The sequence below is a fragment of the Osmerus mordax genome, chromosome 22 (genome assembly GCF_038355195.1).
Source record: "Osmerus mordax isolate fOsmMor3 chromosome 22, fOsmMor3.pri, whole genome shotgun sequence".
Lineage (NCBI taxonomy): Eukaryota > Metazoa > Chordata > Actinopteri > Osmeriformes > Osmeridae > Osmerus > Osmerus mordax.
This window is the reverse complement of record NC_090071.1, coordinates 11,342,859-11,358,034: the sequence shown is the minus strand read 5'-3', so window position 1 is coordinate 11,358,034 and position 15,176 is coordinate 11,342,859. Positions and strand designations below refer to the sequence as shown.

Sequence of the window (15,176 nt, the reverse complement as noted above, 5' to 3'; positions counted from 1 at the left end):
AAGGTCTGACTGGTGTGTTGTTATGAGCATGATTATTAAACACGTAGAGGTTAAGAATTAACATTTTAAGGAGATATTCATATTCAGCTTGATGAATGCCCCTATTTAGTTAACATTCCCGACACCACGTGAGCGTCACAAGCATACGTAGGTGCAGCGTCTCTCGTTTGTACCAATCACAGCAGCGTAATATGTCTACAATAAAATCATCTCGACGATCAATTGGCTGGTTCACCTTTCAGTCACATTTGGTGCGCCACCCTTAGCGAAAACAGCTGGTAGTGGCAATACCGTTATTATGGCTACATGGCATTAAAATAATTCTACAATTCACCCAGATGTTAGGGTTAGGGATTTTAACAAATCAAGGAGTCTTAAATCCGATGCTAAATAATTGCAGGTAAATATCGTTTGTTTTGCAACCGCATAAAAAGGCGTGACCACCATTCTTGACTTGTTATTCGTCATGTTGTTTCACTACTGTACAACGAGAATCTAGCTAACAAGAGAGCTAGACTAATGTTTGAAACGTTGGACAGAGTTTAATAACACAACGTAATGGCACCCTACTCAACACTAGAGTTCATGCTGTGATTTAGCAAACGTTATGCGCTGGTCAGTTTCTCGCCATGTTAAATCAAGCTAGCGAACAATTTTCTAACGTTATGCTGATGCATCTATGTCTATTCATAAGCAATGCTTGTTCGCACATTTGTTGGAAGCTCTGTTGACTAGAAAACAACTGTATCGGATTGTTGTTACGAACAGTTCAGTATAATTACTTTGCATGTGAGAATTCTAATCATACAAATCAGATGTGGCTGGAAGACAGATGGCTTGATATCGGACCTGGTAAAATAGGACAACCTGTCTGGTCTCTCTCCTTTCACACAGGTCTCTTTTGGACCTGGTAGCTCTCCATTTATGTTGTTGCGAGCTGTCGATTCCACCTCCAAGTTAAACCTCCCATCACATCTGCCAGCGCGCTGACCAGCAGACCTGCCTACACACGTGGGGTACTGGGTCTCAGTTAGTAGCAGAAATCAAGCGCCCCCCTCCCTAGGTATTCATCCCAGGGCAGTTAGCCAGCACTCCTCCGCCCCTGCCCGCCATGGAGGACAGCAGCTACGTCCTCATCCACGACAGGAACATTTCCCACCCGCCCCTGTCCGCCGCCCCGGCTGCCATGTCCATCGACAAGCTGTTCCCGGCGCTGCTGGAGTGCTTCGGCATCATCCTGTGCGGCTACGTGGCCGGGCGCACTGACATCATCACCCCCAGCCAGGCCAAGGGCATGGGCAACTTTGTGTCCAAGTTTGCTCTGCCGGCTCTGCTCTTCAAGAACATGGTGCTGCTGGACTTTGGAGACGTCATCTGGTCCTTCCTGTGGAGCGTCCTGGTCGCCAAGGTGTCTGTGTTCGTCCTGGTGTGTGTACTGACCCTCCTGGTGGCTAGTCCGGAGAGCCGTTACAGCAAGGCCGGGCTCTACTCTATCTTCGCCACGCAGAGCAACGACTTTGCCCTGGGATACCCTATAGGTGAGTACAGGATAGGAGACCCTGTGTTTGTGTGTTTGCTGCCTTAACCTGACATAGTAGTTACTCCCTCTTTCTCTCTGTCCCTCTCTTTCCCGCTGTCTGTCTATCTCTCTCTCTCTCTCTCTCTCTCTCTCTCTCTCTCTCTCTCTCTCTCTCTCTCTCTCTCTCTCTGCTGCCCCCTAGTGGATGCCCTATACAGGAACACCCACCCTGAGTATCTTCAGTATATCTACCTGGTGGCTCCGGTCTCCCTCATGATCCTGAACCCGATAGGGTTCTCCCTGTGTGAGGTCCAGAGGTGGAGGGATGACAGGCAGCCCCAGCGCAGCACGCTAAGCATCGTGGGAGTTGTATTTCTCAAGGTAACAAGAACAAGGAGAGAGACCTTGTCATGTCCATGTGTTGACACAATTACCGGTGAGACCGGGTGCATACCACTATGTTCATTTTAAACACAAACAATCGAAATGTTTTGGGGTGCGTGTACCTCCTCTCAGGTGCTGAGGAACCCTATCGTGTTCATGGTGGTGGTGGGCATCATATCCCACTTCCTGCTGGGCCAGCGCATCCCAGCGGTGATGGGGGAGTTTGTGGACGGCCTGGCCAACTCGTTCGGCGGCGCCGCCCTCTTCTACCTGGGTCTGTCCATGGTGGGCCAGCTACGGAAGCTCACCAGGGACACTGGAGTGGCCCTCATCCTGCTCATCACTGCCAAGCTGTGAGGAACACACGGGGGCTACTCTGAACTGAACTGTATGTTTTGTGGGAGAGATGACCGGCCGCTTAGCCGGCCGGCCGGGTTGGTGAGCTGCTTCATGAGTTTGTTGGTCGACTTTCCCCCCCCCCACATCCAGGCTGGTGATGCCTCTGATCTGTAAGGACATGGTGGAGCTGCTGGACTCTGGAGGTAACGGCAGCTCAGGGAACCACAGCAGCCTGTCGAACTACGCCTTCCTGTACGGTGTGTTTCCCACCGCTCCCAGCGTGGCTATCTACGCCTCCCAGTACAACATGGAGCTGGAGGTGGTGCGTCACACACACACACGCACGCACACGCGTACACACCGAGCGAAACGCATAAACGCTGCGTAAAGACACAGGCAATCGCACGCACGCAAAGCTACATGCATACAGACATGCAGAGACACAGACAGACGTAGGGACGCATGCATAACAGCAGTTCTCTCTCTCTCACCCCCCCCCCCCACCACCTCCTCCAGGTGACATCAGGTATGGTGATCAGCACCTTCCTGTCTGCCCCCATCATGTACGTGTCCGCCTGGCTTCTGACCATCCCCCTGATGGACCCCACGCCCCTGGTCACCGAGCTGCAGAATGTCAGCTTCAACATCAGCATCGTCAGCCTCATCGCGCTGGTACGCTGGGTGTGGGCTTCGAGTGAAGACACGGAACGTCCCTTTGCCCTTTTCTCTGCACTCGGCTCCCTTCAACCGACTCTCCTCCCTCCCTCCATCTTCCCCTCCCCGGCTCCCTCCATCCTCTCTTCCTCGATCCTCTACTCCTCCATCCTCTCTTCCTCTATCCTCTACTCCTCCATCCTCTCTTCCTCTATCCTCTACTCCTCCATCCTCTCTTCCTCTATCCTCTACTCCTCCATCCTCTCTTCCTCGATCCTCTACTGCTCCATCCTCTCTTCCTCGATCCTCTACTGCTCCATCCTCTCTTCCTCGATCCTCTACTGCTCCATCCTCTCTTCCTCGATCCTCTACTCCTCCATCCTCTCTTCCTCGATCCTCTACTCCTCCATCCTCTCTTCCTCGATCCTCTACTCCTCCATCCTCTCTTCCTCGATCCTCTACTCCTCCATCCTCTCTTCCTCTATCCTCTACTCCTCCATCCTCTCTTCCTCGATCCTCTACTGCTACATCCTCTCTTCCTCTATCCTCTACTGCTCCATTCTCTCTTCCTCGATCCTCTACTCCTCCATCCTCTCTTCCTCCATCCTCTACTCCTCCATCCTCTCTTCCTCCATCCTCTACTCCTCCATCCTCTCTTCCTCGATCCTCTACTGCTCCATCCTCTCTTCCTCGATCCTCTACTGCTCCATCCTCTCTTCCTCGATCCTCTACTCCTCCATCCTCTCTTCCTCGATCCTCTACTCCTCCACCCTCTCCTCCCCTGCTCCCTCCCTCCTCCGTCTCGTTATGTTGCAGGTGTGGACCATAGCTGTGATGCTCCTCAGTAAGAAGTTCAAAAGGCTCCCTCACATGTTCACCATGAACCTCTTTCTGGCTCAGGTACAGTGGACACACGCTTTCAGATGATACATTCTGTAAGTGGTGAGGTCAAACCAAACCTCTCCCAGACTGGAACTAGAGCTTAACTGCTTCTCCACGTTATGAAAATCAGCATGTGAGCTCATGAACCGATAAAATATCTTGCATCTCTTCCTGTGTGTGTGTGTGTGCAGTTCCTGGTGTGTGTGAGTATGATCCTGTGGAACTTTGTGGTACATCAAGACAACGTGCTGGGCCAAGTGCTGACCTTCACCCTGCTCTACGGCTCGCTGTACAGCACCTACATCTGGACAGGTAACACTGTCACGCCTGGGTGTGTGTGGTCAAAGATGTACTGACCGTGGAGCAGTAACGCTAATATGTTGTCCCCCAAGTGACGTGTTCAATTGTGTGTGCGTGCGCGTGTGCAGGCCTCATCCCTCTGTGTCTGGCTCTGACGAAGAGGAATGACCTGCTGAGGTTACGACCTGGAGTCTTCATAATCACAGGCTGGGGGTGAGTCTGCCACAGTGAGTGTGTGTGTGTGTGTGTGATTCTTTGTTAGTCTTCCTCTTTTTTTTCCTCCACATCAGAGTCACATTTATGCCTTTAGCACATCTCAAAAGCCCCAAGGTCCACCCCCAATGTTGACCGTGACTAATGACAGCAGTTCAGAGAGATATGGATGCTGGTTTGCGTGCGGTAACTATGGTGACTGGGACTGGGTCAAGGAGGGAGGGGCTGGGGCTTGTGCGGTCTCACAGGATTAGAACTGAAAAGCCGTTGTCGGGCATTGCGACACACTCACATTTAAAAACAAAAAATTGAAAAAGAAATAGAAAGGAAGTCTGGCCAAAAAGGGCACTTGTCTACATTTCTCAGATTGGATTCAAATGGTTTAAAAGTCTCTTCAGACACGTATACATGTCACTGACTCAGGAGAGATAGTGAGAGGTGTCCTTCCATCCTTGGCTTCCAACAGCGCCCACCCCCCCCCCCCCCTCCCGCGCCCCCTCCCCCAGTCTAGCTCTCTAGCAACGTGTGTGTTCCTCAGGGTTCCGTTGCTTATTGTCGGTGGTCTGCTGTTGGCGGGGGAACGGAGGCCGGACACCATAGACTCGGCCTTCTTCTATGGCAGGGCCCAGGTGATGGCTCCCACACTCCCACTGTCACTATCTCACACACTCACTCATACTCACGCATTCACTCGCTTTTATAGTGGAATGTTGTATGTTGATTCTCCTGCTGCTCCTCTCTCCCCCTCCCCTCTGCCCTCCTCTTCTACCCCTCTCTCCCCCTCTCCTCTGCCCTCCTCTTCTACCCCTCTCTCCCCCTCTCCTCTGCCCTCCTCTTCTACCCCTCTCTCCCCCTCTCCTCTGCCCTCCTCTTCTACCCCTCTCTCCCCCTCTCCTCTGCCCTCCTCTTCTACCCCTCTCTCCCCCTCTCCTCTGCCCTCCTCTTCTACCCCTCTCTCCCCCTTTCCTCTGCCCTCCTCTTCTACCCCTCTCTCCCCCTCCCCTCTGCCCTCCTCTTCTACCCCTCTCTCCCCCTCCCCTCTGCCCTCCTCTTCTACCCCTCTCTCCCCCTCCCCTCTGCCCTCCTCTTCTACCCCTCTCTCCCCCTCTCCTCTGCCCTCCTCTTCTACCCCTCTCTCCCCCTCTCCTCTGCCCTCCTCTTCTACCCCTCTCTCCCCCTTTCCTCTGCCCTCCTCTTCTACCCCTCTCTCCCCCTCCCCTCTGCCCTCCTCTTCTACCCCTCTCTCCCCCTCCCCTCTGCCCTCCTCTTCTACCCCTCTCTCCCCCTCCCCTCTGCCCTCCTCTTCTACCCCTCTCTCCCCCTCCCCTCTGCCCTCCTCTTCTACCCCTCTCTCCCCCTCCCCTCTGCCCCCTCTTCTACCCCTCTCTCCCGTTCTCCTCCAGATCATAAGTACAGCAGTTGTAGTAGCCGTTAGCATCCTGCTAGGAGGTTTCTCCCTGATGGGCCTGAGCCAGGGGGCCCAGGGGGAACCGCAGGACTACCAAGCCCTGGACAGGGCCTCCATCCTGGGAACCACCGAGGACCTGAGGCCCCAGGCTGAAGCTGAAGACCAGGGCCCGCTGGGCCTCTCCCCGGACAGCGACATCATCAGAGGTGGGACGTCGTACTCCTGTTGGAAAGTATACTGTATTGTGAAAATGCATGCACTGTCAGCATGACGTGGAAGATGTATGTAGTGTAAACATGATTTTCCCGTGTCCCGCCAGAGTTCCACAACTGTGCACCAGCCCAGCCCATGCCTGACATGATCGCCAGCATACACAGAAACAACACCAGCTCAATCCAGACAGGTAGACTGACACACACACACACTGTGACGGCCCGCATGCAACAGCCCGCAAGACCAACAGCACGACACAACACAACACACACGCACGTACATGAAGGTGCGTACTCGTCTCTTTAAGGCAGCACTGTTGTGATGGTGGCTAGTGGCTCACCTGTTGGCTTGCTCTCCCCCTCCAGACCAGGCGGGGGCGCTGTGTGACGGCCGGCAGGGCGGCGCCGCCCAGGTCCAGGATGAGAGACAGCTGGTCCGACACGCCCTCCTCTGCCTGCTCCTCACAGTCAGTCTGCTAGCGGTGAGTGTGGCAGGTCCCAACCTCCTCCATACTGTCACCTTCTCCTACGACGTCATGCTATCCGTCCAGTGGAGCAATGTTCTGCTGGTCGGTCAAGAACTTTCTCCCAACGTTCTACTAACCGGCTAATGTGGAGTCAGGTGGTGTCAGGTGGCTGAGCGGTTAGGGAGTCGGGCTAGTAATCTGAAGGTTACCGGTTCGATTCCCGGCTGTGCCCAATGGCGTTGTGTCCTTGGGCAAGGCACTTCACCCTACTTGCCTCGGGGGAATGTCCCTGTACTTACTGTAAGTCGCTCTGGATAAGAGCGTCTGCAAAATGACTAAATGTAAATGTAATGTCCTCTCAACTCTACAGCGAGACCTTTTGTTCCTATGGTTTTCTAAAGGTTCTCCCAGTGTCCTAAAGGTTCTCCCCGTTCTCTTCTAACTTTCCATCAAAAGCCTACCACTATTCCTTCACAGTTAAACTGAAAAACCGATCAGCGTTCTGTCATTTCGAGCCCTCCTAAAATTCCATCGATGTTTTCCTGTAAGCTCAAAAGATCATCATCGATGATCTTTTCATTCTGTCAGTTCCAAAATGGTTCTGCTGTCACGCTCATTCTATGATTCTATTATTAGAAAAGCGTTCTGTTATTGTGCCAACATTGCGCTGTGTTCCAGAACCTCTCCAGTTGTCTGTGGTGGCTGTTCAACAAAGACCCAGGGAGACTGTACCTGGAGCTTCAGTTCTTCTGTGCTGTGGCCAACTATGGACAGGTACCACACCGCAACAAGCAACTCCACCAACAAATGTGTTTGTAACCCTCAATGAACAAATATGTTCGTATCTCTCCCCGGAATCGAATCAGTTCATGACTACGTTATTTCTTTATAGTCTTAATTGATTCACTTCACAGACGTTTAACTCTATTGTCGACTTAATCGATGAAGGACTATGGTTTTGTGATTTCTGTCAGTTAAATCTATGAATAAGTCAGTGAATTCTTGTTGCTCAGGGCTTCATCTCGTTTGGGGTGTTTGGTCTGGACAGACACCTCATCATGCTGCCCTTCAAGAACAGGTCGGACCCTGCCTGCTCTGGCGACAAACACACACTCGCATGCGTGTACACACACTCACACACTGGTACACACACCCACACGCAAGTATACACACAGTATCCTTCCGATAACCTGGCTCCAGGGTCCATTCACAACTGTCCGCTGTGTGTGTGTGTGTGTGCGTGTGTGTGCGCGCGCAGACTGCAGGGTCTGTGGCAGAGTAAGAACAGTGAAGAGGAGACCCAGCCAGTGTCCCCTGAGGAGATCAGACTGACCTGCACCCAGTTTGTCCGCTACCACAAAGACCAGTGTGTCCAGGACCTGGTCCACATCAGGAGGTAGGACACTCGTTCTTCTCCCTCCTGTCCCTCCGAAAGCCCAACTGACGTCTGGCTGTCTCTGTATGTTTTCATTGTGTGTCGCCGATCTCATTAACTAACACTCTGTCCAAGTTTCTCTGTGTATGTCTGGCTGGTGAGTCAATCCCACCGCTATCTCACCCCGAGGGGCATGTGCTATACTGCGCTGCACGTTGGACTGTTCCTTTATTTTCTCACTACAGGTCTCTGATCTGTTTTCCTTCTTTCTGCTTCTCTCTCTCTCTCCCCTCCCCCTTCTCCTTACTCTCCTCTTCCCCCCAGTGGCTCAGGGGAGAGTGTGAGTGGTCCTGTCGGTGAATCCTTCCTTTGATATGCAGGTATGGACGGGAGGGTCCGGCACCAGCCCCCCAGAGTCCGGCCCGGCCCCAGAGCCAAGCCCAGGAGCGAGCCTCGTTCCTGGGCAGTGAGCTGGCGGACTGGCTGGTGCGGGGGGGAGTGGCGGAGGGCCGGCCGGAGGCCCAGGCGCACGGGGCTCGTCTCCTGCAGGGCGGGGTCCTCCAGCAGCTCGGCCACCAGTGCGGCTTCAGGGACGACCCCGCCCTGCTCTACTGCTTCACCCAGGGGGAGGGCCCCCTCCACGGGGAGCCACGCGAGGAGACACCTGCCTCTCGCGGAGCTCCCGGAGCTCTCGATGTGGACGTTGAGGAAGAAAGGAGCCAGTGAAAGGGGATTGGAGGAGGTAGAGAGGGGCCGACAGAGGGAGAGAAAAGAGAGAGATGTAGGTACAGCGAGATGGAGAGAAGGACAAAGCATTTGGGAAACGAGACTAAAGGAGAGCATGGTGGATCTTCCCCAAGCAGTCCTCCTCCACCCTCCGCTCCACCACCGACCTCCACACGCCCAGAGAAGGCGGCGTTTCCCTGGAGACACGATGCAACTTTAGGATATGTCTGTTGGACGCGACTGCATAACCAGAAGTACAATTGCACTGAGAACCAACCTTTTCGTACTGTAAAGATGTTGTGATCAAACACTGGTCTGAATCCTGTATGTTACATTATACTTTTGAATGTGGTGTGTTTACTATGTTTAGGCTGAGGGGTGTGTGTGTGTCCATCTATAATATGTTTATTAGTTTATGTGTGTGTGTGTGTGTGTGTGCAAAGAGCCAAGTCACTCATCCCCTTTAAATGAGCCAAATCTGTTGACTACTAAGGAAGCTTGTAGCGTCCTAAACTAACGTGTGTGTGTGTGTGTGTTGGGGGGGGGGGGGTTGTTTCATTGGAAGTGATGTCCTCCTATGTTCTTTAGCAGAGTGAGGTGCAGTAGGGTGTGTGTACTACTGCTGCATGCCCATGCAGTAACACTGTTGTTGTTGTTGCTCATCTGTCATGGAAGTTGAAGCTATGCCACAATCAAGGAATGCATTATTATCACGTTTACTTTGACACAAATAAACTTATGCATAAGAAACTCAAGTTCAGATCTGGTCTGTAGGCCTTCTCTGCATGGTCAACCACAGAACAGAGCACAAAAAACAAAAACAAAAAACAGATAAGAAGCATCTAGAAGTTTATAAAAAGAATTTGCACTGTAGCTTCAGAAAACTCTGTAAGCAAACAGCATCTCAGAGCATTGCCCTCTAGTAGTGTAGTACAACTTCATGTCAGAAATATTACTGTGCATTTGAACTTCCTGCTCTGGGAATTTCAGTTCCCAACACATTGATGATTTGGCACAACAAAAAGACCACAATGTAAATCAGGTTTTTGGAATACTCAGGATATTGGAAGTCCTATGATTCTTGAACTCTTAAATGACCGGTTCCTCGGCTAGAGCACTAGCCGAAAACACCACACTCCTGGCCTTCTGTTCCTTTACAAAGCTGGAGAACCCAGGATTTCACATTCCACCATTCCTGTAACAGTACTATACATACTGTAGATAGAGCTGCTACTGTTTCAGACTTTACTACTCACAGAGTCCAAAAATAAATAGTACATTTTCAAACAATTATCTTCAATCAGCACACATAACCAGGCATGCCGAGGCATACACACTCACACAAGGTACAAACAGTCTTAGACACAGTACGTAAAAGTGTTCAGTGTTTTTTGAGGGAACTGTTGTACTTATAAAGACAATTTAGGCCTAGGTTGAATTTATGAAATATATACACGTTGTATATGACATATTCGACCTAGGCTTGGGCTCTACACCATATTCCCATATTAAACACTGAAAACACAAGCAGCCCAGAATAAATAGATTTTCCCTGACATTCCATTAAAATAAAGTTCAATAAATTAAAGCTGTAAAATGTCTGCACTGATTGCGCGTCGGCCTGCTTGTCTGGGTAAAAATGACAGGTGTCATAGTGACAGCATTTAAGACTTGGTGACTTTCAACAAAGCATGTAACCTTCACTAATGAACTAGTTTAACTAGTAATGTTAAGCAGCTTAACAGTCTTGCTAACTGGCTAACTAGTCATGGTAACCACATAAACAGTCTTTCTAAACTGCTACCAGACCAAACCAGTCCAGACCTTCAAAGTCAGACCTCTGTGTACTAGATCTGCTCTCAACCCGGGACCTCTGGTAGTCACCATCGAGGGGTCAAAGGTCACTAGTCATCTGTTCTTGCGGTCACAGTCCTGGTCTTGTCCGTTGTGATCGAGGCCTTCCAGTTTAAGATGGCCGTGGCTGTAGCGCCGGATGAGCCAACCAGGGAGCAGCGCCATGCAGGCGATAGCCAATAGCTGCAGCAGGGTCGCCCAGGAGAAGATGTCATCCATGGAGGAGATTTCTGATAGGATGGAGCCCGTCCTTACACAGATGAAGTTGTAGGGGATCAGACCTGCAAGGTGTGGGAGGAAATGAAGGATTCCTATAGGCAGTCGCTCAAGCCTTATTATGATCTATTACATCATTCATTGAATATGGAATCAATCTATTATATCATTGATTGATTCCATATTCCTGTTTTGCTTCACACTGATTGTGGAAGGTCAGTATGGAAGTAACCTTATACCCAGTGTGCCCACCGGTTTCTTTTGCAGCTGTAGAGGCCATTTATGGCCAGGTTGGAGAGGGGGATGCCTAGGTCAAAGGGTATTTAGGGCCTATGGCCAGATAGGGAGCACCTAGGTCAAGACATATTTAGGGCCCTAAATATCTGGTCCCTAAATATGGGCCCTAAATATCTGGTCCCTGGCCAGAAAGAGAGTTGATTAGCTAAGCTATTAAGCCGATACACAAGGATTGGCTCGTTTGTGTGTCTGAAAGTCTGCATTGTGTGAGATGCCACACCGTCGGTGGAGACGGGGTCTTTTCTACCACAGGGGCCAAGGGCTTACGGTCATGTGATGCCCTCAAGCCGTTTATAGTGTGGAGGAAGTGTGTGTGTGTGTCTCTCACCTATGAGGACAGAGAAGAAGAAGATGGGGAGGGGGATGTTGAGGATGGGGGAGGTGATGTTCAGGAACCAGTTAGGAGTCATGGGGAAGAACCGGAGGAAGAGGAGGAAGAAGAATATACTGCTTCTGTTCTCCTCCGCCTGGGAGAGAGAGAGAGAGAGAGAGAGAGAGAGAGAAAGAGAGAGAGAGAGAGAGAGAGAGAGAGACAGAGAGAGAGACAGAGAGAGAGACTGTTCAGCAAAATACAACCAGTTATCCGGAATCACCGCAGTCTTACAGTAGTTTGAGTACTGCTATGTTCTGGTGTGGAATCCACCATCTGCGTGTCTTTGAACTCCAGAGAGATCCTCCAGCTCTGTCAATCTGTTCCAGCCTCGGTATAAAGCTGTCCACGTGTATATCCTTATCCATCTCAAAATGTTAAATCTGATTTGGAAATGCCACTCAGAAGGAGGGCTAACGCAGAACACAGCGAGGGGACACTACAAGGTACGTGTGTCTGTGTGTGTGTGTGTGTGTGTGCTTTGTGAAGACTCTTCTCTAGTCTAGTCTCAAACCTTCCTACTTTGGGTTACAGACACCACCTACCTTGCTCTGCAGCATGGCCACCTTATCGGGGAACAGCCTCATGACGTGCTGCTTGCCGAAGGTCCGGGACAGCAGGTAGCAGAAGGTGGAGCCGGTGGTGGTGAGCAGACAGGCCAGCAGGAGACCGTGCCAGGGACCAAACAGCGCCCCCGCCAGCATGTTCTGGGAACCACAACACACAGGACTGAGATGAGAGAGCAGGGCCCACTGTCCGGCATGTTCTCCATGTTTTCCTCTGCTCCAGCACACCTGATTCTAATGCATGTTCGTTATCAGGCTTCTGCTGAGCGACCTATTCATTAGGAATCAGGTGTGTTGGAGCAGGGAAACATCTGGAACATGCAGGACAGTGGGTCCCGAGGACCGGGTTGAGAAACAAGACTAGAGGGTCTGTTGGGTGACACAGGATAGTTCTGGAGATTCAACCTAGTAATAACAGGGATGTATTAGTCCTAGATATGTCTGTGTGTACACAGGTCAATCTGTGTGTGTGTGTGTGTGTGTTCACCAGGAAGGAAGACCCGGGGATGGCGAAGGACTGCTTGTAGAGGTAGGCAGAGCAGAAGAGAAGCAGGATGTAGCTGGAGTGCTCCTCCTTGTACAGATGCAACATGTCCGCCAAGTCACGCAGCTCATCCAGGTCTGAGGGAAACTTCAACCTGGGGGGAGGAGAGAGGGGCTCAGAATACACGGTGGACAGAGTGAAAGAGCGAGGGAGAGAGAGAGAGGGAGAGATAGTGGGAGAGTGAGAGATAGAGAGAGGGCGCGTGAGGCCGCATGGAAACGCAGCCCTCTGCATGTTCTCTGTGGCGCTGTACAGAAGCGAGATACTGCAGGTAGATAAAGAGCACGTTCGCGTCACAGAGCAAGGGTCTGTGGATGAGCAGAGTCTGACATGGGCAGATCCACATGCCATAGAGCAGGCAGTCTGGGTCTGGTCTAGTCTGCTGTATTCTAGGTCATGCTCTGGGTCTGGACAGTGTGGGGACAACACCCCAGTCTGACCTCAGAGCGGCAGACTGGAAGACACGGAGAGAGACACAGAGAGAGAGAGGAAGAGAGGGCTGTAACATGATCTAGTACAGAAATAGCTTTGGTTGTGGCCTGTTAGCACACACACACGGTAACACACAACCATCCTCAAACACACCCACACACACACACACACTTGCAGGCATGCACATTCACACATATCCAAAGCCACACATACTATACAGACACATCACACACACACACAAATTGCCCTGAAACTCAAGATGGCTGTCTCAGCCAGGAAGGCAGGCCTGTTTACCGTGTAGCTCACAGCAAAGCACTCCTATTGGTTAATAGACACATGCTGCTCCCCCATTGGTCAATGAGGTGCTGTCGTCTGCACATACTGTACTGATGATTCTGCCAGAGGGAGGGTTTGATTTCGCTTACACATAACCTCTGGGATCACACAACCACACACACCAAGAGGACCGTGTGTGGATCGCCTGCTTAAGACACTTGGTCCAAATGTCTCCGACAGCCTCAGGTAGACTGTGGTTTTAGACAAACAGAGAGACAGATGTTGTACATAGATACAGGCAGACCCTTTCACTGTATGTGAAAGACAAGTTGAGAGTATCACACATGTATCTCAGAATGTGACCACTGAGCTTGAGGCATGTGGTCAGGTGAGGGTACTACAGCTGGAGGAGGCCAGTGAAGGTTCTCCAGCACGTGACACCGTTGTTTGATAAACAGCCTGAAGGAGAAGGCTGTGCAAAAACACAGCTTTCACAACAACCAAAAAGTGCCTCTCCTCTCTTCCGGCTCGCTGCACACACCTGTCCTCCTGTCCTCCAGCCCCCCCCCCCACCCCCCCCCCACCCCACCCGCAGGTCAGTGCCCTCCCCCCTCTACAGAAATGAGGCCAGGTTGGTGAACTGTGAAGCTCTGCAGCCTTCTCAGAACCCCAAACCTCCGCACGCCCGCGCTCACTCCCCAAACCTACCTTGTCACACCTCCAGCTGGTCCCTGTGCCCTCTTCCCCCCACTCTCACCCCCCCCTCCCCAACACACACACCCACCCCAACCATTTTGCCCCCTCCACATTTCCACCCACCTTACACTTCTCTGATCACGCCATCCTTCTAGCATTTCCTCCAGATATCAGAAATAGGATAAGTCTTGAGGAGGGCACATTTAGTACAGGTCACATTACTCCTGATTCACCAGGGGAACATGTCCTGGACATTCCCCTAAAGTTCCCCGACACTGACCCCCTGGCCAGACCCCTGGGGGAAACCCAGGACGCTGGGAGACGATAAAATAACGTCAGCAAAGACCACCACCTCCTCTCTATGTGTGTATGTGTGTGTGACAGTTAAAACGCATCCTCTGGACCTGACCTATGACATTAGCATCCACTTCTGTCAGCAAAAACAGGTTCCATGCTGCTGGATACATCCTAATCACAGGAGCCATAAAATAGACGAGATAAGAGATTATATAGATATAGGCTGGTGGTCTGACGACTGGGCAGTCAGGCTATTAATCTGACGGGGAGAGGCCACACGTTGCAGCATCACTGTGAACTCTGCACTGTCTACACACACACGCATCCACTTAACAACTCAATGTAATACAGCATGATGGAGCTAGCTGCGTTGACTAAGGTTCTCTATTTCAATCTTAACAAAGAGCCAATAAATTACTATATTCTCTGGATTTTTCTGCCGGGTAGTATTATAATGTATTGCTAAACCTTCAATACACCTGACCAGAACAAGTTGGATGAGCAAAATGGCTCGTTTGAATTACATACCTATACTGCTCAACCACAACCTCACTTTCAGCGAAGGCGGTGTCTTTGGACTCCACGGTATCATCTCGCCGGTGGTGAACTAACTGTGGACAGGGCGGCAGGAAGGCAGAAAGCAGATAAAGGTAAAAGGTTGCTGCTGCAACTACTGCTATAAGTCCCGTTAGGGAGCGCATTTCCCCGCGTTCAACTGCTCGATAAAACGGTTTGTTTTCAGTTTTAACCACCGGTGTCTCCTACTCGGCGTGTTGAGTAAACTTCAGTTGTGCTTCCGCTGTGTCTTCCCGGTGTTCGTCCTCCGTGACTGAGATTGGAACGCCAGCTTGACTAAGTTTCTGACGGTGAAATTCTGTAGCCTATCATTAATGGGTTGGGCCAAGACTGATCACATGGACACTTAAAACATGACCGACTCCGTTATCATTCCCATTCCCTCAAATTAGATTTTAACTTTTGACACCTTTAGGTCATACTGTAGATTATACGTGTATAGTTATTACACCGTTATCACAACAAGTAGAATTGTTTTTTTTTGAACGGCAAAGTTCACAAACTTCAATGGCCTGTTTGAAATGTTTTTGAAAGCGTGTCACCTGTCGCATGGATCACGGTGTTTGGGGTTTC

The 15,176-nt window shown here is 51.0% G+C and overlaps 2 protein-coding genes across 5 annotated transcripts; one reads left to right on the top strand and one right to left on the bottom strand.

The window, feature by feature from the left end:
* The first annotated feature begins 346 nt into the window (after nt 1-346).
* On the top strand, nt 347-9,225 carry gpr155b (G protein-coupled receptor 155b). Of its 4 annotated transcripts, none has more exons than XM_067260370.1 (17): nt 347-400; nt 895-1,538; nt 1,722-1,900; nt 2,036-2,256; nt 2,393-2,564; nt 2,759-2,914; nt 3,713-3,796; nt 3,970-4,090; nt 4,207-4,291; nt 4,830-4,920; nt 5,695-5,905; nt 6,019-6,102; nt 6,278-6,393; nt 7,057-7,152; nt 7,392-7,456; nt 7,637-7,774; nt 8,134-9,225. In XM_067260370.1, the coding sequence occupies exons 2-17, from the start codon at nt 1,112-1,114 to the stop codon at nt 8,477-8,479; spliced, it is 2,592 nt and encodes an 863-aa protein (XP_067116471.1). In that variant the 5' UTR covers nt 347-400; nt 895-1,111; the 3' UTR covers nt 8,480-9,225. The 4 variants fall into 4 exon arrangements, with proteins under 4 accessions (XP_067116471.1, XP_067116473.1, XP_067116470.1 ...); XM_067260372.1 differs by having other exon boundaries at nt 8,078-8,198; XM_067260369.1 differs by having other exon boundaries at nt 7,392-7,774.
* tmem41ab (transmembrane protein 41ab) lies at nt 9,182-14,864 on the bottom strand. The gene is made up of 5 exons (XM_067260373.1): nt 14,556-14,864; nt 12,270-12,420; nt 11,762-11,923; nt 11,175-11,313; nt 9,182-10,614 (listed from the first exon to the last, which is right to left on the bottom strand). Exons 1-5 carry the CDS (start codon nt 14,726-14,728, stop codon nt 10,388-10,390), a joined length of 852 nt encoding a protein of 283 aa, XP_067116474.1. The 5' UTR covers nt 14,729-14,864; the 3' UTR covers nt 9,182-10,387.
* Between the last annotated feature and the right edge of the window lie 312 nt (nt 14,865-15,176).

Excerpts from the sequence above, each read along its gene's own strand:
- tmem41ab (XM_067260373.1), bottom strand. The coding sequence starts at position 14,728 with ATGCGCTCCCTAACGGGACTTATAGCAGTAGTTGCAGCAGCAACCTTT. Across the intron at positions 12,421-14,555 it reads GTTGTGGTTGAGCAGTATAG|GTTGAAGTTTCCCTCAGACC; the intron begins GTATGTAATTCA and ends TCCTCCCCCCAG. Across the intron at positions 11,924-12,269 it reads TCCCCGGGTCTTCCTTCCTG|AACATGCTGGCGGGGGCGCT; the intron begins GTGAACACACAC and ends TGTGGTTCCCAG.
- gpr155b (XM_067260369.1), top strand. The coding sequence starts at position 1,112 with ATGGAGGACAGCAGCTACGTCCTCATCCACGACAGGAACATTTCCCAC. Across the intron at positions 1,901-2,035 it reads TGGGAGTTGTATTTCTCAAG|GTGCTGAGGAACCCTATCGT; the intron begins GTAACAAGAACA and ends ACCTCCTCTCAG. Across the intron at positions 7,775-8,133 it reads GACCTGGTCCACATCAGGAG|GTATGGACGGGAGGGTCCGG; the intron begins GTAGGACACTCG and ends TTTGATATGCAG.